The following is a 22,907-nucleotide window of genomic DNA, read 5'->3' as shown; positions in this document are numbered from 1 at the left end:
TATACAGAGTGAGCAGCTGTTTGGAAGAAAAGTAACACCGAAAGCGAAAGAGAAAACCAAGTTTTTTAGATGCAGAGGAAGTAATATTTGTAATGTGCTTGTGCCAAGAGAGATTAGAAGTCAGGGTAATCCCCAAAAGAGATATATCATTTTGCCTAGAAATTGGAGTGTCACTAAAGATAAGCATAGGAGCAGAAGAATCCTTTTTGCGAAATATAAGACAAGACTGAGTTTTAGAAGGGTTGAAATCAACTAAGTTGTCTTTGACCCACTGAAGAATTACCTGAAGATCGGCATTTAAGGAATTGGTAGCAGATTTTCGAGCAGTTGAAGCTGATTGAGCAGGAAAGGTTTCTCAAAATGGAAAGTGGAATGCAATGTGCTATCATCGGCAAAACTATGGATAGGATTTCCAGTCAATGGAAGGTCATTAATATACAAGAAAACTGGATAACCAATTACTAAAAACAGTTGGCAAACCATAAGATGGAAGCTTGTTTAGAAGACCTTTATGCCAAACACGATCAAAAGCCTTTGAGATGTCAAGAGCAACTACTTGTGTTTCACCAAACCTTTCCATTGAATTAGTCCATAAGTGGGTAACATAAGCCAGAATATCACCAGTGGATCGACAATGACTGAATCCGTACTGGCCATCGTTGATCAGACGGAAGGTTTCTAGGTAGTTTAAGAGTTGGCAGTTAATTGATTTCTCCATTACTTTAGAAAGAGTAAAAGTAATTGCAATGGGACGATAATTGGATGGGCGGGATTTGTCACCCTTTTTAGGAACTGGCTGGATATGAGCAAATTTCCAAGCAGAAGAAAAAACACATTTGGAATAAGAAAGTGAAAAAAAGACAGCAAAGAATAGGAGTAAGTTCAGGAGCACAGGTTTTGAGAACAAGTGGAGAAATACCATCAGGACCTGAAGCTTTCTTAGCATCAAGATTCTTCAAAATCCTTCTGATATCCTTTTGACGGAAGACCACAGAAGGCATTGAATGGAGCATGTCGCGAATGGTGGGAGGTGTTTTTCCAAGATCATTAATACATGAGCTGGAAGAGAAGTGGGATGCTACCAGATCAGCTTTATCCTTGGCTGAAGTGACAACAGAACCATCTGGTTTGGACAGAGGTGGGAGCAGAGATGGGCAAAAGTTGCGGCCAATAGCTTTGGCAAGAGACCAGAATGCTCGGCTACCATTAGGGCAAGAAGCAAGTTTTCTACTCTTAGCCTGTTCAAACTCTAGTTTGGACTGATTAATAACTTCTTTGCAATTGTTGCGAGCTTTGGCGTAGGCAGAAAATGAAACTGAAGAATTAGAAACAAGCCAATTACGATATGCAACATTCTTCTCTTGAACAGCCGTAGCACATTTATTGGAAAACCAAGGTGTAGATAAAGGACGAGATTTTAAAGTGGAGTGTGGGATAAAGGATTCCATTCCTGTAAGAATAATTTCACTGACACGATCTGAGCAACCGTTGACATCAGAAGTTTTGAAACAGTAATCCGACCAAGGAAAAGAAGAAAAGAAGTCTCGCAGGTCATCCCATTTTGCATTCTTGTAATGCCAAACAACACAAGGTTGGGAATAGCCATGAGATAAAGGTTCCGTTGGAGAAGAGACAATCACCAAGTTATGATCTGAAGTGCCTAAAGGACCTCTCACTTTTGTGAGAAAAAGATCAAGCGTTATTGGCTGTATGATTAGGATTGTCCGGTATTCTTGTAGGTAAATGAACAATCTGTGCTAGGTCATTAGTAATTGCAAAAGCCTCAGCATCTCAACCTGCTGGGTCGGTGTCACTAGAAAACAGAAGCCAGCTGGAGTTGTGAACATTAAAATCACCAAGGAAAATTACCTCACTGTTAGGAAAGTTGGACTGGAGAAAGTCAAGTTGCAAAGAGAGGAAGTCAAAGAGCTCCAAGTGATTAGTGGAGTTGGGAGAACGGTAGAGACAACAGATGAATTTGACACAATGAGGTAGAGAGATTTTAAGCCAGAGAAGATCAAATAGAGGAGATTCCAAATTGCCAAGTCTCTGACAGGGAATATCAGAATGGACATATGTACAAGTACCAACTTTGAGGCGAAAGGAATCATACAGCGAATAATTTGGGCATCTGAGATGAGCAGTAGTTGAATCAACCGATAACTGAGATTCTGTCAGAAAAAGTACATGGGGTTTGGCAGACTGCAAATGGAAATGGACATCGTTGAGATTAGAATTGAGACCACGTATATTTGTGAAATGAATTAGGAAGTGCTTGGGAGGTTCACACCCACCATGTACTTGTGCATGGAGGTTATACCCAGGATTACTAACAGTCCCACCATCATGAAGGTGCAAGCAGAGGATTTAGCTGTCACAGACCATCCGGACTTCGCCGAAATTGGGTCCACTTGACTTGAGTGTCACCCGAATATCAGTTTCATCAGCATTTTAGACTCCCAGATAGCAAGTATAGCTTGTCTGGCATATCTGAGAGAATGTCTGTGACAACCTCAAGGACCACAAATGTAATATTTATTAAAAATTTCAAACAAATCTTTCAAACCAGCGCTTTTGCTAGCTAAAACTTATCCCGCCACTGTTATCACCAGTTTTGCTAAAGTGTTGATAAAGGAGTTTTGCCTTTTCATGAATGATGAGTGAACTTAACGGAATTTTATTTTGAGTTCGGTTTTCTATCCACAGATTTAAAGCCTTTTCCATTTTTTCTAATTTAACATCACAAGTTACAGAGCAAATTTTTGAAACAATTAGCGCGTTTTCACGGACACTACGGCAGATTTTTTCTTCCGATTTCTTGATTGATCGTACCGTTGACTCATTGATTTTATAATGTTTTGCCACTGAGGAGACACTTTCACTATTAGAAATTTTGTCTAATAACTCAATTTTATTCGCTAATGTCATCACCTTCTTTGATCTTTTCACATTTCCCTTGTTATTTGTAGCCATATTTTTGTAGGGGTTAGAAAGAACTTGTCCACAATAAAGTCACTTTCTTCCGTTAACACACTTGAAAAAGTGTGTGTTTTACACTGCAAAACGGTAGATTTATCACTTTTGTAAGCAAAAATTGATAAATTTATTCAATTTATAAGCATATAAATTAAAAACAAACGACGAAACCTTCCATGACAAGCGCATAACACATATTAGCGAGAAACATCCACGCTCGCGATTTTGTCACCTCTTCTCCCCACCCAGTGAGTGCTGTTTTGACCGGGAAAGATAATTTTAGCCACGCCCATGCTTTTTTATGGCTGAAAATGTTCACGGCGCTTTAAAATTCACATTTGTTTAGGTTTCATTTTATGTTAAATCAGCGACCGCGAAACCTAGAATACAGATACCGCAAATGGCGGGGGTTTACTGTATATATAAAATTTTATGTATAAAATATTGTAAGTAGAACGCGTAAAGGAGATTTTATTGAATTAAATCTAATGAATGAACGGTATACACTGGGAGCAATATATGGTATGAAAAAGAGGAAGAAATGGACCGGAAATTAAAATAAAATAAGAAGTGAAAAACGACCAAGATGAAATAACATTGCAGTGTCCTTTACAATTCCACAATGTGGGTAAGTGGTGCTGGGAGAAGATTTATTAGATATTGTGGTTAAGGTATTGGCAAAATAAGGGCTAAGACACTTTAGCATAAATTTGAGAATCTTACCCTGTAGCAGCTGGGATAGGGCATTAATTGCAGTAATTAGCTGCTGCTTGGTTACCCTCACTGTAGTTTACCATCAGTGAAGAAGCAGAAGAGAAAACATCCATGAAACATGATTTAGAAAGATTCATCTTTCTGTTTTACTAGCCACTACTTATGTCCTGTGAGCCATTAGTCTACCGAATGCAATAGCGGGACACTACTTTCTAACTTTACCCAATCTATTTTTTTCCTTAACAAAGTTTAGCTGCTTTTTACTGCTACTTTGTCAGCTATTATATTTCTTAACTATCCTGGGCAGTTTGGACATCATGTATTTAACCTAGCTCATCATCACCACCCATTTCATTTCAATCTATACAGTGATCATCACCACTCATTTCATTTCAATCTATACAGACACCATACCAAATTTTTTTTTTTTTTTTTTTCCACACCTAACGCTAGGAGCCGCTAGCGTACCCACATAAATATACCGGCACCCCGCCATCTTGGTCTTTTGGTCAGTTTTATAAAGTAACTGTAAGTCCCTTTCTTCCTGTCTATACCGATATTCCTTACTTTAGTCTATCCAGTTTTTTCAATTCTTTTCACTTGCTTCTGTAAGGTCATCCATGATCTGTATGCACCACGTATCATAACCACTTTTATTAGCACATTCCCTTATAATCTTACTGCAAAATTCAAAATCTAAATTTGCCTTCACAACACGTGCACCATAGTATACAGAGCATGTCGGAAACAGAAGCAAGAACATTGCTGTCTTTTTCATAATTTCGGTGGATGACCTCTAATGATGACACTGAAATTGTGAAGGACACCACAATGTTATTTCATCTTGGTCGCTTTTTCACTTCTTATCTTTATTTTAATTTTCGGTCCGTTTCTTCCTCTTTTTCATACCATATATCTCTCCCAGTAATTCAATAAAATCTCCTTCACGCGTTCTACTTACAATATTTTATACATAAAATTTTATATATATATATATATATACACATTATTGCTGTAGGGTATGTTTTGCTAATGCAGTGTCCCTGATCCATAAGCTATGTTATCTTCTTTTTAGTACAGGCACATTTCCTCCCTATATTAATTAGCTTCTCAATACCATTATTCTTTATTATATATATATATATATATTTGCTAAGGGCCTGTCGTCTTCACCATGTCCATCTGTATATAACGGAGGGACTCCCAGTAGACAAATTTTCTTGAAATTTTGTATTTGTAAGTTTTGGCTTCCTAAAAACATTTGTCAAGCCAAACCAAATTTCATTAAAATTGGACAAATTAGAAATCTGGCAATTATTTCTTTTTTCCATACCAATTATATGGAAAAAATAAATTCATAGATTAAATTTAGTTTTAATGCAGTATTGTAAGCTTTAGACAGTCTGTGCATGCTCTGTGTGAAATATTATGCAAGACTTGTAAACTTGATGTCACTTGTAAAGAAATGCATATATATATATATATATAGAGAGAGAGAGAAAAGAGACTTGAAAAATAATAATAATATGGGAGGAGACAAATAAATATTATACAGTCGTAAACCCAAGTACGGTGGCCGACCGGGCTAGCCGAGTGGGTAAAGTACCTGCCCAGCAACCCAAAGGTCGCGGGTTCGATTCCCGCCTCGGGCTTGGATCAAAGTACTGCAAAAACCTTGGGAGGTGCAATATGGCCACAGAAGCCAATGCGCCAACAACTACCAAATCAAAAAAAAAAAAAAAAAAAAAACCAAGTACGGTACTAAGTACCATAGGTTCTAACACCTCTCGTGTTTGGGGTTTACATAAAAAAAAAAAAAATTAAGCTAAATGGCTAAGTTTAGAAAATATAACCTATAGAGTTTTATTAAAACTCTATAGGTTATATTATTTTATTAAGTGTTCTATAACTTATAATCTTAGTAATTAATTGATAAGAAGATAACCATATTTACTTTTCATTTCTATTAATCAGAGAAAGTGAAAAAAATCATTTAATTTAAGAAAAAAAAAAAATGAATGTGACTGAAACATAACACATGCATACATTAACTAACTTGTTTAGAAATATGGACAAACTTTTTTTTTAAAATCCTCTGCTTGGTTGACATAGTTTAGTTAAATATGCTGGTACATGGTCCTATATATATATATATATATATATATATCATTGACAAAATCTAACGAGCTGTCCGAACAGACTGTATACACGGTTCAGAAAACATCATATCAAACCATATAGTTACTCCCAAGTCCTTTGCATTCTCTGCAGTCTTGAGTTGGGTACTTAAGTACTCAGATGCAGAACCTTGCCAGTATTCATTCTCAGCCCATTCACACATAATTTATATAAGTCTTGTCGAAGTAGCATACCCTGATTACCGTCATTAACTCCCTGCCTGCCTTTGTATTGCAGAAAAATTAAACATTAAAATTGAAATATCAGTATCATTAGTGAATATTAGGAAACAGTAAGGGGCCAAGAACTGAACCTGTCAGACCTCACTCATAACATTAGTCAGTAAAGGGCAGTGACTTTTATGGAGTAACTACTCAAGGCTTGCTGGGAGTCTCCTGGGAAAAGCAAATACATGGGCTGTGTTAAGGTTACTGAGAGTAAAAACAGATGAAGGTGTATAAAACTAATATTAGGAGTATAGTAAAAAAACTTAATTTGAAGTACTGGTCAATTCATCAAATGCAGATATTGTAGGGATACCAGAGTCATAGTGTCACTCAGACACAAGCAATGCAGAATTTGACTGTGGGGAATACAATATGTATAAAAAGGACAGACAGGGGAAGAAGGGAAGGGTTATGCCCTTATTTAAAAAGCACATAAAATATAAGGCAGTATATCCAGTTGACATAGGTGGCCAGTGCATCGTTGAGTCAATTTGGTGTGACGTAAACACTGGGAATACAAAAATGTGAGTAGGAGTGTGTTATAGGCCTAATGACTGTGATAAGTATAACGAACAATTGTACACACAAATAGTGGACCAATAAATCAGAATGTCTTATAATGGGGGATTTTAACTTTCCAGATATTGATGGGAACCTGTGGATTGGTCACTCCCACAGTAGCAATACTCTTGATTTGATTACCAGCAGCAACTTGTCGTGCATTAAGAATCTGTAGATAAAAGAACAACTAGGTGGTATTAATGTGGAATATACTTAAAAATGTAATTATGTCAAGGGCAAAGGGATGGGGCTTTTGTTTATGTAAAGATGACTACAGTGTTCTCAGACAATTATTAAATTTTATTCAGTGGGACTAACTGATATTACCAACAGCAAATTATAAATGGGAAGCATTCAGGGAAGTAATCGTAGAAGCTGAGACTCATGGCAGAGAAGAAAAATGTACACGATTCACATAAATTATCAGGTAATACAGAAGTCAACAGTAGATTTAAACTGGTCTGCAATAAAGTCACAATGGAAGTTAGGCAAGCTAAGTTAGATTGAGAAGTGCCTGGCAAAAAATGCAAAGAAGAGCAGCAAAGACTTCTTTACTTATGTAAACACTAGAGGATGAATCACGTGATCCACTAGATATGAATATATCTAGTGGATCATGGGTTAACCATTGGTGGTTCTGCTTAAATTGCTGACAAACTAATTAGGTATTTTGCATTGTAATTCACATGTGAGGAATTTTTTAAGGATGGGGAGGTGTATCAAATTCTAAAATGAGATAAATGACTTGTGATTATGGAGAGGAAATTGGGGAAGAAACTCTTGAAGCTAAACATTAATCATTACTTAATGTTTACATTTCAGTGTGTTATATTTTAGGTGCATTATCAAATAATTCACGAGACCATTTTGTTTCTGCACTTGTACCACATTGACCATTCATTCCTCCAACCAGTGCAAAGTAACGAACATAGTATATCCACTGCTTCAGCTACAATATATACTGTATTCAGCTGAAGCATAATATACTAGCTGATAACCTATGTGATATGTATGGGGGGTAAAAAATAATAATTGTTGGATTTTTGTTAATCTAATTTTAATGAAATTTGAGAAGGCTTAAAGAAGATTTGGCAGTCTATCTGAAAGATCTAAATGCGAAATTGAATGAAAATCTATTCACTGGGTGTTGCATTGACTTATTACATGCAGACAGGGAAAAAAATAATAAAATAATTTTCAAGTATCTGATATGAATGAAATTTGGGATGACTTTACAAATCTTTCTAAAGGGCCAGAATATTTGAGATCTGTTCCATAAAGAATGATCATAATTTTTCATGAACAACTGTATTGCTTGCTGTTCCTAGCTTTGCTGTGGAATTTAAGACCAAAACCAAGGAGCATCGCATAGCTACTGCACAGTTGACTTTGTAGTGAAGCGCACGGTGTGACCTTGGTGGCTGGTCAAGTTTATGGCAGTTTCGCCTATGTAAAAATGGATACGACATGTGAGTTAAAGTATTCTGCTGTCAAATTTTGTGTCCACCTCAAGAAAACCTCAGCCGAAGTGTATGAAATATTAAAAGAGGCTTATAGTGAAGCAATGCTTCAATATAGCACAGCTTGCAGGTGGCATGTTTAAAGAGGAATTTGATTTAATCACAAAGGTCGGCAGTCCTGGAGCTACAACCACTGCTGTCATTACAGAAACCATAAACACTGCTTCTGTAATCATGAGAGAAGGTTGTTGTATAACAGTAAGGCAACTGGCAGAGATATTGAGAATATCAGTAGGAAGCACACATGGTATTCTCCATAACCATTTGCATATGACGTGTTTGTGCATACTGGGTTCTAAGACTACTCACACCTGAGTAACAGAGTAACAGCAAGTTTGCATGGAGGTTTGTCAGGAGCTGCAGTGGATAGTTATTGAAGATGGTGAGGTACTGCTTAAGGTGTTAACAGCAGATGAGACATGGCTTTGTTTTGACCCAGAGTAAGCAACAAAGCTCTGTTTGGAAGTGTAATTCACCAACACCAGAAAAAGCAAAAGTTGTGGCTTCTGCAGGACAGGTATGGTCATCTTTTTTTTTTTTTTTTTTTTTTTACATTCAAGGAATGGTTTACCAGCATGTTGTTCCACATCATATGACTATTATGGAACCTTACTACAGAACTGTACTGCACACTTTGGGGATCACATTCATCACAAATGACTACAGTTGTATGCAGGTGGGTGGATGCTGCATCATGACAATGCAAGACCTCATATTGCTCATACTGTCATCAAGTACTTTGCCAGAATTAGTCAGATGTGTTCCTCATCTGCCCTACAGCCCTGACCTTGCACTCTGCAATTTTTTTATTTTTTTATTTTCAAATTTAAAGAAGGAACTGCAAGGAAAATGTTTCCAGCCATCAGAAGTTGTAAGACGTTGGAGGCAATTCTCAAATGCATGTCAAAAATTGGATCCCACCACGGTTTTGAAGAATGGCAGAAATGTTGAGTAAGTGTATTTCGTCAAACGAGGACTACTTTAAAAAGGTCCATCAAAATACGGATGATTAATAAAGGTATGTTGTGGGAAAAAAATAAAAAAATATATGATCATTCCTTATTGAACGGTGTTGTAAAATTTAATGAAAATCCATCTACTGGAGTTGTTGTTATGTGGGAACAGATAGACATGGTGAAGACAGCAGGTGCACTATGCATACATTCTGATATGTGTAAAAAGCACCAGGGTGGATGAGAGCTATTCAATTATATTAAGGAGGCAGCAAAAGAAATTGGTAAACCTTTAACCATAATTATGATAGTATCTTGAATTCAGAAGAGATCTCTGTGGACTGGAGATGTGCAAATGTATTCCCAATTCACAAAGGGGCATCAAAGGTTGACACGAGTAATTACAGACCTATTAGCTTGATTTCTGTTCCAGGAAAATTAATGGAGTCACTGGTTTAAGAAGTAACATAAGACCATCTAGATGGGAGTTTAGTTATATTGCATTCAGCATGGATTTGTTAAGGGGTGAATTTGTCTGACCAATCTGATTGGATATTATGACACAGTAACAAAAAAACTATGCAAAACAGTTTTGACAGATGTACATAGATTTCAGAAAAGTTTTTGACACTGTTGCACATAAAATATTGCTGCATAAATTGGAACAGTGTGACATTAATGGAGTTAATGCTATCATAGGCACCACTCTTCTTGAGCTACTGTTATTAGTGAAGTTTTCTAGGGTTTAATGCTGGTTCTATTGTTGTTTTTTGTATTTATTAATGTTGAAGGCATGTCAAACTTGTTGTCTAAGCTTGCAGATAAGAAAGTTGGCAGGGTAGTTAATGTAGTAATCAGGGTACACTACTGCAATAAATTCTAGACCAGTTAGATAGATGGACTTGAAGTGAAAGTTTAAGTTTAACACTGACAAATAATTACTACTCCTATGCAAAGAATACTGCATGTGAGTAGTAGTAATCCCAGATTAACTAATCAACTGTGTGAGACCACACTCAGGGCTATACGAGACAGGCACTTAAAGCACCGACATCAGCTGGTGCCACCAAACTACACTTAGCATTTCTAACGTCAGATCGTTTCATTGGATACCACCAGTGACTCACCTTTTCTGTTCTCAGTTGCAAGGTAGATGTTCAAGTTTGGATGTATTGTGCATTTATGTATACCATTGATTGAGAGTCGAAAGAGAAAACAATGATGGTGGAGTCATCCAGCAAATTCAAATAGGTTAAAAACAGGGCAGTTTTATATTATGTTTGAAACACGTAGGAATTTTCCCCGAGATGTTTTTTTTTTTTTTTAATTTTATTTTACAGAATGTCGATAGAGTTTGATGAACTTCTAATGTTAATTAGTGAAAAAATCACAATGCAAACTACTGTTTCCTTGCAATAGATGGATGTGATGGTGATTCGAACATTTTTAAAAATTCAAATTTTGGAAGAAGACTGCTAATGAAACAACTTAATTTGCTGTTAAATTAACAAATGGTACAAATGGGCTGGAAATGCCATTTGTTTTTTGTAAGGGACAAAGCATTTGGATTGACTGAAAATTTAATACTACCATACCCATCAAAAAATTTGAGCAGTGAGTGAAGAATTTTCAATTATCGATTAACTCGAGCAAGGCGACTTGTAGAGTGCATGTTTGGAATACTGAGAAATAAGTTGCACATTTTTCACTCTGGCATTTTACTGAATCCCCATTCTGCTAGGCACATCCATAGCCAGATGGGCAGGAGCAGCAGTGCATACCACACGCTTCTTGATTAGACCACGGTTCAAGCTCGTGGCCACAAATACGGAGGATGCAGAAAGGTCAGGGAATGACCACCGCATATTCCCCGAGCAATATGGCCTTAGTTGCTAATGCTCTTAAAAACCAAATAACAACAACAACAACAACTGTTCTGCTATGGACATAATAAAAAAAATTGTTGCATATTGCATAATTTTGTGTGAAGAAGGGATGGATATGTTTTTGAAGGCACTAACTTGTGAGATGGGAATGGAAATGACAGCAGTTGGAGTGTGATCTTCAGGTGTGTCAATAATGGATTCTTTTTCTACATATTTCAACGGTGTTAGCACCCCTTCATGGCAGAATACTAGAATATAATTACAGTAAAATTTATCCTATGTTTTTAAATAAATATTAGTATTTAGTAGAAAATTAAAATTCTGAAAAATAAGAAACTATGTACAAAGAATTTGAATTAAATGTATGTGGCAATAAAAAGATTTCATTAAAACCCTTTGTTAGTCTTCTGGGATAATCCTTTAATGCCGTATTGTACAAGACAGGCCTCCTTTCCATCTCTCAAATAAATTTCTTGTTGTCAAACATCGTCTTCTCCAAATAATAATAAACAAATGAATGAAGGATGAAGGCCAACCAACCTATTCATGGGGAGAATTTCTCCTCAGGTAATATAAACGCCAAGTCGCTGACATTTTCAAAGCCTCCACTGCCAGCAGGCATTGAATTCCAGCTAATATCATCTAACATGGCATTGGAACTACCCATCTAGTTTGCATGCCCATTAGCAAAGGCACATGATGCAAGAAAGCAAGCTTATATAGCATCAGCAAAAAAAAAAAAAACCAAACACACCCTTCTCATTTCACCCATCCACTCGCTCCTAATGTTTGTCTAGTTCTGCCTTGAATCTGTTTAAGCTATCAACTTCTGAAATGACAGATGGAAGTTTTTTCCAGCAATCAACCACCTGCTGGCTTAAGGCAAACTTCCACACATCTATCTTACAACTGTCTTTTCTCAATTTGAATTTATGCCCTCTCAGGCGATTATTCTGAGCAAGAGGAAGAATCCCATCAGCATTGAGCATGCTCAAACCATTCAAGGCTTTATACACCTCAATCAGATCACCTCACAGGTGCCTAGTCTCCAGACACTGTAATTTGCAAAACTTAAGCCTTTCTTCGTAAGAGCAACTCTTTGTTCCATTCACTAATCTTGTTGCATGTCTCTGTACTCGTTCCAACAGCTCTACATCCTTCTTAAATTGAGGCCTCCACACCTTGAGTACCGTATACAGTACTCAAGGTGTGGCCTGACCCATTGCCTTATACAAGGGGATAACCACTTCCTTATCCCTGCTAGAAAAATTCCTGTATATCATTGACAAGACACCATGAGCTACTCTTGCAGACCGTCTGCACTGCTCAGAAAACTTCATATCTACCTGCACAATTATCCCCAGGTCCTTTTCACTCTACTACTGTCAGTGTAGTACCACACAGTTGATATGTTACTCTGGGGTTGCTGCTTCCCATATGCAGTTCTTTACATTTGTCAATGTTAAACTTCAGTTGCCACCTCTCAGCCCATCTGCTTAACTTTTCTAGATCCTGTTGCAGCAGCATACTGTCACTGGTGTCATTAACAACCCTGCTGACCTTCGTATCGTCTGCAAACTTGGATGTTAAGCCTGATATACCATCATCAATATCGTTAATGAATACAGAAAACAACAATGGACCAACACTGAACCCTTGGAGGATTCCACTAATAACATTACTCCACGAAGAGCAGTGTCCATTGATTACCACTCTTTGTCTTCTCTCACTGAACCATCCCTTTATCCATAGCAGCAATTTTCCGCCAATGACACACTGCTCCAGTTTGTGCAGCAGTCTTCCATGTGCAACAGTATCAAAGGCCTTTCTAAGATCCAAATATATGATATCAAAATTATTCTTTGCATCCAGTTCCTTTGTGACTACATCATAGTATCCAATCAAATTGGTCAGACAAGACATCCCTTTAACAAACCTAGGCTGTCCGAGCTATAACTGAAGTCTTGTCTAGATAATCCTGCAATGCTTCTTTAACCAGTGCCTCCATTAATTTCTCTGGAATAGAAGTTAAACTAACAGGTCTGTAATTACTTGTCTCCCTTTGATCCTCCTCTGTGGATTGGGGTCACATTTTCACATTTTCCATGGGTACCTCCTCTGAGTCCAAGGAAGCTCTCATAATTATGGCTAAGGGTTTGCTTACTTCCTTTAATATAACTGGATAGATCCCATCCACCACAGGTGCCTTTCTTATATTTATCTTCAACAGTTTCTCGTTTATTCCCTTTGCTTCCTGTAAAACCAGGCATTTGAAGGCATTTCCAGTGCTAATCTTTAAGTTCCCATCTAGTATAGCCCTCAGAGTAGTGGAGAATGAAAAATATATTTTTCATTCTCCACTACTATTAGAAGTGATAAGGAGGTGATAATCCTTTTGGACACATGTTGAGTACTTCATATAGGTCAGGTTGTCTCATATTATGAAGGCTGCAGATGTGTTGGAACAGGTATAGAGAAGAGCAACAAGATTAGTGAGGGGAACAAAATAAGGTTTTCTTATCAAGAATGACTTTAGTTCTGCAAATTGCAGTATATGGAGACTATGCACTGATTGAAGTGTTTAAAGTTCTGAATGGAATGAGTAAGTTCAGTTTTGATAGGATCCTTCTATCAACACTGAGAATTTTTGTAGGTTTAGACGTCCAAAAATTTCCCTTCAGCTAACAGGTAGTTGTTTGCTGGAATAAATATACATCTGGTGTTGTTGAAATGGCATGTTTGAGTAGACAAACTGTTAGATGATACTGACAGGTTTTTTTTGGCTATATTTGCTTGGTTGTTTCTTGCATCATTTGCCTTTTATCCATATTAGTAACTTGCCCTTAATGACACTTTTCTCCAATTTATACATGTGTTCTCCAGTTTTAGTTTACAAAAGCTAAAATTCTGTGGAGTTTAGATCCAGTAGTTAATGAAATTGAAACAAAATAGATAGATAATATTACATCAAAAAGATAAGTTTGGTGCATTTTTTGCAGATCTTTTTGTTTTTTTGCAAATTTTTTTAGATTTGATTTGATTTTTGACAATTTCACATTAATATCGGGCAGCCAAGTTAAAGTAAGAACAAATTAATATTTAAAAGCATGTAGAAAGTTTTAAATTGTATAAATTTTAAAAATTTCATGAAGAAACTCTTTCTACAGAGCCCACAGCTAAGCCAAAAACTCAGCCCTCGGGAACATATGTTTTCAAGAAACTCACTCTGGTAACAGCTAAACAAGTATAACTATTAATTTTGTGCTGATTCCAATTCTTAAATTCCTGTGTGCTAATATATGCCTCCCTCTCCCAGCTAGTGAAAACGCAAACAAAACATTTTCCTAGTTCCAGCATGAAATAATCGTGATTGTTTTTGTGAGTTAGAACATTAATATTACATGATTTCTGAAATGTAGAGTCAACCTTTTGATATTTAGAAAAAAATGGTGCTTTTTATTATTTTCAGAATGGACTGAGTTTGGAGTTGACAACAACCTATAGAACAGTGATGAGTCCAACTAACCCCCCTCCGGTATGTCATTTGCATTTAATGAATAAGATTAAAGATACAATTTCAAATAATGTGTGGTTTAGTATTAGCAATATGGTGCAAGGAAGCTGTTGAGACTTCCTGACCAGCCAAAAAAAAAAAAAAAAAATGTAGTTACATCTACAGCACAAGCTTACAATCTGTGAAAACTATTGATGTAATAACGAGCAAATCTAGATCAATGTACTAAGTTACTAAGTACCCAACCAGTTTGCTCATACCGATGTGTAGAAAGAGGCTATGCCTGATGTGTAAAGTAACTCTTAGAAAATAATTATAATTAATAAAATCAACCTGTTTGACACCCTCCTCACATAGGTACCTATCAAGCTGACCGTTGAATTTCTCATTTTGTCAGCCTCGGCCACCTGTGGCGGCAACATATTCCAATGATTAACAACCCACTGGATAAAATAAAACTTCCTGTAATTCAATCTAAACTTCTTCCCCCATAATTAGAATTTATGGCCTCTAATTCTGGAATCATTCATAACGGTGAAAATTTCACCCACATTCATTTTACTTTCTCCTTTCAGAGCCTTATACACCTCAGTTAAGTCTTATCTAAAGTGCCTAGTTACCAAGCTCTGTAGCTCACATATTCTACACCCTTCATACGAACACCCTTTTGCTGATTTCACCAGGTGTTTCTGTTTCTGAATCCTTTCAGGAAGCTTAATGTCTTTTTTAGGTGCAGTCTCCATAATTGAACATGGTATTCCAAGTGGAGTCTTAAAATTACCTTATCTGGTGGGATTGTGACTTTCCTGCCTCTACAAGCAGATGTTCGGTAAATCATCAATATGTCACCATGGGAGCTTCCTTGCCACCTGATTACACTGCCTGGAGAGCTTCATGTCTGACTGTATCAACTCCCAGATGTATGTATAAGATAGTTTGGGGTTGCAGTTCCTCAAGTGTAAGTAAGACCTTGCATCTTGTTGCATTACAATAGTTGTCATTATTTTGACCATCCTTGAATTCTATCTACTTTGTCATGAAGAAGCACTGCTTAATACTGATTATTAATTACTCTATCAATCTTGACATTGTCTGCAAATTTTGGCATTGCATCATTTATCCCTTTGTCAATATCATTAAGAAAATCAAAAACAACAGTTGTCCTAGTACTGATCTTTGGGGAACCATACTTCTTGCAGTAGCCCAATCTGAAGTACTTGTCGTTGAAGTACTTTGGCAACAAGTCATTAATTGACTTAACTGCTGGGCAGTGACCAATAGTTTCAGGTTCTCACCACAGAAGACTGTTTGCATACATTTTTTTTACAAGCATAATCTTCACCCCAAACTTGAATTAAGACTTGGACAAAGCACTATTCCACTCGTACCAGAGACTAAATTCTTGGGACTCATATTTGACAGAGTTGACATTTCTTCAATATATTCATCATCTATACACAAAGTGCATGAGAAGGTTGAACATTCTTCGTGCTCTCTCTTCTACTTCTTTCTTGGGGTGCAAACCAGTGCACTTTTCTCCGTCTATATCATGTACTTGTGTAATCAAAATTAGATTAGGAATCTCAGATATGTGTCCACCAGAAATACATCCTTCCATGGCCTGATCCAATTCACCGTCAGGCTATTCGTATTGCTATTGGTGCATTCAAAACATTCTGTATATGGAAGCAAATGAACCATCCTTGTTGCGTTGATGAAAACAATTGTCTCTACAGTATGCTTTTAAGCCGAACTCCCTGCCAGACCACCCCATGTTATCATTTTTTTTGATCCACAATAGGAAAACCTTTATAACACTCATCAGACTGTCAACTGTCTGTCCGGTATCCAAATTCTGAGCTACTCAGAGAGCTTAGCATCATAGTAGACAAGGTTTTCCATCACCAAAGCAGCTCCTTTCACATTGGCATGTTCAAATACCAACATATGACTTTTTCTTTAAGATTTGGATGAAGTCTGATTCCCCATCTACCTTCACCTCTATTGCGAACACTGAACTGAATATACTGACTTCTCGCCAGTTTACACAGCATCTTGAAGTCTTGTGGGATTTGCTGCTGTCTTTTCAGACAATACTGTATGAGCAGATTCTCTCCTGAATGCAGCATGTACACTGAAAAGCTGTATGCTATAAAATTAGCCTTTGATCACATAAGAACTCACCAATACTAATGGTTCATTATATACACCAATTCTTTGAGCACCTTATAGGTGTTATCAGCAATGAGATACGCTATTCATCCAATCCCGTCCCAAGTTCAGCAGATGATATGCACTTTCTATGAAGGTGGATTCATTATCTACTTCTGCTGGATCCCAGCCAAATTGAGATTAGTGGAAACAGTTTGGCTGATACTGCAGTCAAATCAGAGGTCTCCACAAATAATATTAACCTACAGTTCCCTATACAGGCTGCAGACAATCTGTAATAAGTTATATTTGCAGTGGCAAGATTCATGGCATGGGCAGGTGACAAACAAACTATATAATATTAAGTTTGTAATAAAACTGTGTCACTCTAGTCTGCACAAGAATCATAAAGAGGAAGTTGTTCTTGCTCGACTTTGCATAGGATTGTAATAACTGAGAGGAAAGTGGAGGAGAAATTGTTGAGGATAAACCTAAAAAAGGCACCAGGGGTGGATGGGATCTATCCAGTTATATTAAAGGAGGCAGCAAAGGAAGTAAGCAAACCCTTAGCCATAATTGTGAGAGCTTCTTTGGACTCAGGGGAGGTACCCATAGACTGGAGATGTGCAAATGTGACCCCAATTCACAAAGGAGGATCAAAGGCTGACACAAGTAATTTTAGACCTGTGAGTTTAACTTCTGTTCCAGGAAAATTAATGGAGGCACTGGTTAAAGAAGCACTGCAGGATCATCTAGACAAGACTTCAGTTATAGCTCAGACACAGCATGGTTTTGTTAAGGGAAAGTCTTGCCTGACCAATTTGATTGGATACTATGATGTAGTCGCAAAAGAACTGGATGCAGAGAATAACTTTGATATTATATATTTGGATCTTAGAAAGGCTTTTGATACTGTTGCACATGGAGACTGCTGCATAAGTTAGAGCAGTGTGGCATTGGAGGCAAATTGCTGCTATGGATAAAGGGATGGTTGAGGGGGAGAAGACAGAGAGTGGTAATCAATGGACACTGCTCATCGTGGACTTATGTTATCAGTGGAGTCCCTCAGGGTTCAGTGTTGGTCCATTGTTGTTTTCTGCATTTATAAATGATATTGATGATGGTATATCAAGCTTAATGTCCAAGTTTGCAGACGATACAAAGGTTGGCAGGGTTGCTAAGGACACTACTGCTGCGATGCTGCTGCAACAGGATCTGGAAAGGTTGAGCAGATGGGCTGAGAGGTGGCAAATGAAGTTTAACATTGACAAATGTAAAGTACAAATATGGGAAACAGTAAATCCAGAGCAATGTATCAACTCTGTGGTACTACACTAACAGTGGTAGAGAATGAAAAGGACCTGGGGGTAATTGTGCAGGCAGATATGAAGTTTTCTGAGCAGTGCAGATGTGCTGCAAGAGTAGCTCATGGTGTCTTGTCAATGATATACAGGAATTTTTCTAGCAGGGATAGGGAGGCGATTATTCCCTTGTATAAGGCAATGGTCAGGCCGCACCTTGAGTACTGTATACAGGTCTGGAGGCCTCATTTCAAGAAGGATGTAGAGCTGCTGGAACGAGTACAGAGAAGAGCAGCAAGATTGGTGAATAGAACAAAGGGTTGCTCTTACAAAGAAAGGCTTAAGTTTTGCAAATTACAGTGTCTGGAGACTAGGCACCGGCAAGGTGATCTGATAGAGGTGTATAAAGCCTTGAATGGTTTGAGTGTGCTCAATGCCTATGGGATTCTTTCTCTTGCTCAGAGTAATCACCTGAGAGGGCATAAATTAAAATTGAGAAAAGACAGATGTAGGATAGATGTGCGGAAATTTGCCTTTAGCCAGCGGGTAGTTGATTGGTGGAACAGACTTCCACCCCTTGTTGTGGAAGTTGATAGCCTAAATAAATTTAAGGCTCAGCTGAACAGGTATTTCGAACGAACAGAGGGGTGAAACGGGAGTGTTTTTTTTTTTTTTTTTTTTTTTCTTCTTTGGCTGATGCTACATAAGCTTGCTTTCTTGCATCATATGCGTCTACTAATGCATATGGATATAGTCATCTGATATATTCCTTTCTACTGAGAGCTGATGATCCTCTGTGCAAGCAGTTTGTGACACTATTTTATTAAGCATGTTTTAATGGTAAGCACAAATTTTTATAAATGCCCATTTTACTGCTTTTAACCATATGACTGAGCCATATACACTCAGTCACATTTTATCCAACGATGATTGTGTGTCAGCAGTTTAAGTTTTTACAAGCTATTAACATTGTATACATATAAAATAGATTTATTTTACTCAATTTATTTTTTTACAATTTATTTTTACTCTTATCCTGTATTTTATTTATATACAGTTGAACCTTGATTTAACACTACTATTTGTTTGCCTCTAACATTAGACTAAATTAGATATGCTAAATTGAGGTATATTAAATAATAAGAACCTACATATTTTGGCATTAAGAAATTGAAGAATTATGACATTTTCTCTAGAGGTAAAAGGGAATATCAAAATATATTTGTGCATTGAATGATATAAAGAAATATAATGCAGATCATTGAAAAAAACATGAGTTATGCATTACAAAATTTTATAACATAAATAAAAATATAGTAAAACTCACTTTTTGACAAATTACTTATCCAGTTTTGTCCGAATTTTCTTTTTTCCATAAATTTTACTTATAGAAATGTCCAAAGCTAAAACATATTTCATTAAGTCTTTGTCATCCGAGTTCTCTTCAAGGAATTGATGAATTTTTTGAAGATGTATCTCCATAGCTGCCACTTTTTCACAAACTTCCATCTCATCTTCTTCACTATCACTGTCAAATGTAAACTCATTTCTTTGTATTATTTCCACAATTTCCTTAGTTGTCATTCTCCAAAAGCAAGTTATCTACTGCAAGAAATTTTTCGGGAGATAAATGGGATCAGAAGAGATGGCATCAGGAGACATAGATGCACTCACAATTGGAAGATCATCCATGGCTATTTGCAACTCCTGGATAGGATTATCATCTATTTTTTAATCTAAATGAACTTTTTTGATAAGCCCAGTGTGAGTCTAATAGTAACTGTGTGAGTCTAATAGTTTGTAGTAAAATTTTAGCCCAGTGTGAGTCTAATAGTTTGTAGTAAAATTTTATCCCATGAAAGTGACATGCTGAAGTGGTCCTGGAGGATGGTTAGTATGGATCCCTCAGAAATATTACATTCTCTGGCAATCATAGGCACTTTAATTTTTCAGAAAATTTTTGGTGTTGTCACTTCTATTTGTTGTGACTTCCGTTGACCCTAAGCAGAGGTCATCTCTAGATTCTTGACCCCATTTAAACTATTTATGTCAAAATTTCATTTGGTATTCACCAAACTTTGGTAGTATCACCAAACTTTTGTGTTCATGAATAATTTTTGGTCCATTCCCTTATCAAAAATTTGATGGTCTGATGCTTGTTTTTTGACATCCATTTTTTCCTATGGGTTGGCTACTTTAAATCTGTTCTTTCATCTTGTTTTGAGTTGGACCTGATCAAATAAGATGTAAACATTTGAGACTATGATAAAATTTGCAAGGTAGATAACTTATTGAATGCCCCCATAAAATGTATAAACGTATCTGAATGTATGTAGTTATAATCTAGTTACATATCAAATTAATTAAACTTTTTTTTTTCATTATTATTAAATTGGACTAATACTAAACTTACTTCGTGATATTGCCAAAGAGTAATTTGAAAAATTATTTCTTTCAGAATATCACCTCTCGTGACCAGCCACATTTGTCTTTTCAGCACAACTTGTGAGATATCCAGTCAGAAATGGAGTTACTGTTAAGAATTTTTCTTTAAAACATGAAACTTGTTTTCTTTGAGGTTACAGGTGCAAGTTATCCACATGAGTAGCATCTGGGAAAGAATGGAAAGCTCTAGAGCGATAATTTAAATTTTTCATTTTTTCATACCTCTTTTCAAAACTAAGTCATTGCTTCATACTTGTAGTATTTTTGTACATATTCATAATATATATATATACTGTTGCCCTGGTATGGTATATTTAATGCTATTTCTGTTAGCTTGGTCTGTGCTGAAAAGAATAATTAAAGCACATAGCAAGATACTTTGAAGAATGTTATCCTAGTCGATACAGGTTCAAAGCTTAGTATAATGTGGACGAGTTTTGGAATGTTTGTGATAACAGAGTGTATACCACATATGTATGAAGCATTGCCATGTTATAGTAATGTAATGTTATTTTTGTAAATTCTTTTGAAATTTTGATAGTTTATTTTGAGTATAGGATTAAAACTTTTTTAATTTTTCAATAACAAATGTAGTAAATATATTGTTAGTTGTTACTTCTTTATATTTGTGGAATATTTTTGTTTAATGAAACAAAACATCTTGAGATAACATTTATTAAACTGTTATTAAACAATGTTAATCTCTTTCAGTGAAATGTTATCACATTAAAAATCAAATTTCAAAACTACACTTAGAATTATTCAGAACTTAAAATTTTGTATGTTTTATTTATTTAGTTTCCTGGTGGTTTGAACTGATTCTGATGTTTTATGATTTCTGGCTGTAGAGGCTTCACTTCTTCCTTATAAAAGAATTCTAGAAATTAACTGACTGTCTGATCTATGTTAAACCAGTAGAATGATGATAATTTGACTTCACTATTCTTTTTAATTTAAACTGTTTGAAACAGTTTAAAAAAATGGAATTTGGATGAAAAACTTTTAAATATCTACTTTCTGGTGATTGACAAAATATATAGTCTAAAGATAGAACTATTTTCACTTGAAAATTTTTCTTGTCATACTTAAATTATATTGAATATGTTTTTGGATTATATTAATCCTGTTTCATCATGTGTTTCTTGAGTTTGGTAATGTAATTTTTAAAAATAAAATTAGTAATCTAGTATGGAATTGCATTTAAAAAAAAAAAAAAATATATATATATATATATATATATATATATATATATATATAATTGTATGCAGAAAATTTAATCCAGTAGATCAAAAACCTTAATGCTTTCACTATGCAGAGGTTGAGCATATCATTCCAAAAAGGAAGAACAGTTTTCATTGCAGTAAGGTTTTATATATGAACTAGAAGATTATAGAATTATAGCTTATGTTTTAATTTGGTAAATTCTTTTTTTTTTTTTTTTTTTTGTTTCAAACACATCCTAGTTATTAAAAATGCATACATTAGAAAAGCCCTGGGAAAAATGTTCCTAAAATTCTTAAAAAATAAATTGCATATTTTTTCTCACCATCAAAATTTGTTGGACTAGAAAAACTTATCTTAGATGTTGAAATATTGGCTTTCATTTCCTTTCTTACCCTTCACATCACTATTTGGTTGAGTCCGTCAGCATTTTTCCTGTAACCAAAGAAGGATTTGAACTATCACACATTTTCTCATTTAACACTAATATTCTCGTGTTAAATGATAAGCTGTAATTTTTATTTTTAATATCTTCCTACAGAATATTAATCAGTTTTATCTGAATTTCTTAATGTTTCTTATTTGAAGGCAGTATCCTTTACTGTTTTCAAGCTGGCTTATTCTTTTTCTCTGTAAATATATTTTGATATCTTATTCCTAATATTTCCTGTTGATTATGGGGAAGGATAAAACCACAGTTCTGCATTAAGGGCTAAAAAAAGGATTTTTTAATTAAAAAATTAAGTTAAATTTACAATCTTGTGTTGCTATAGTTCTTTGTCTTCTACTTCAGTGCACAGAATAACTATATAAAAATACTCACAAGCTGTAGTAGCAGATTGTGATCATTTTTACATTTGTTTTTATGGTGTTTTCAGTTCTCAGTCATTTAACATTCTAAGTCTCTTAAACATAACTATTTTGGCCTCTGGGGAGGATATTAAAAAAATAACTGACACAGTGCTACTTCTTTAAATTAATTTAACACTAAATTAATAAATCATCTTATAGTTCTTAATACACAGCTGTATTTTTATCCTACCCAGTACCTGTGTTTATGTAAATACTCTCATGTCAGATCTGTTGATTATAGTTTGTAAATTTTTGTTTTATATATATGAGCAACCTTTAATTTTTTTTTTTTTTTTTTTTTAGTGTTCAAAATTAATAAAGAAAGATAATTCTAATTCATAATTATAAGTTTCTGAAATCAGTTGATGTTATAAATAATCTTTTAATGACATTTTTATTGAATAACTC

General features: G+C 35.6%; 1 protein-coding gene across 2 annotated transcripts in view; it reads left to right on the top strand.

Moving 5' to 3' along the window:
• The window catches only part of LOC150090429 (uncharacterized protein C3orf18 homolog), an 81,855-nt gene extending 61,047 nt beyond the window's left edge, over positions 1-20,808 (top strand). For both annotated transcript variants that reach the window (XM_090369125.1, XM_090369124.1), the window contains exons 5-6: positions 14,485-14,550; positions 20,440-20,808. In XM_090369125.1, the coding sequence (XP_090225251.1) occupies positions 14,485-14,550; positions 20,440-20,490 (117 nt within the window). In that variant the 3' untranslated portion in view covers positions 20,491-20,808. The remainder of the gene's footprint in view (positions 1-14,484; positions 14,551-20,439) is intronic.
• Positions 20,809-22,907: the final 2,099 nt, after the last annotated feature.

Source organism: Mastigoproctus giganteus, chromosome 2 (assembly GCF_048544385.1).
Source record: "Mastigoproctus giganteus isolate SK-2022 chromosome 2, ASM4854438v1, whole genome shotgun sequence".
Lineage (NCBI taxonomy): Eukaryota > Metazoa > Arthropoda > Arachnida > Uropygi > Thelyphonidae > Mastigoproctus > Mastigoproctus giganteus.
This window is presented reverse-complemented; position numbering and strand designations above follow the sequence as displayed.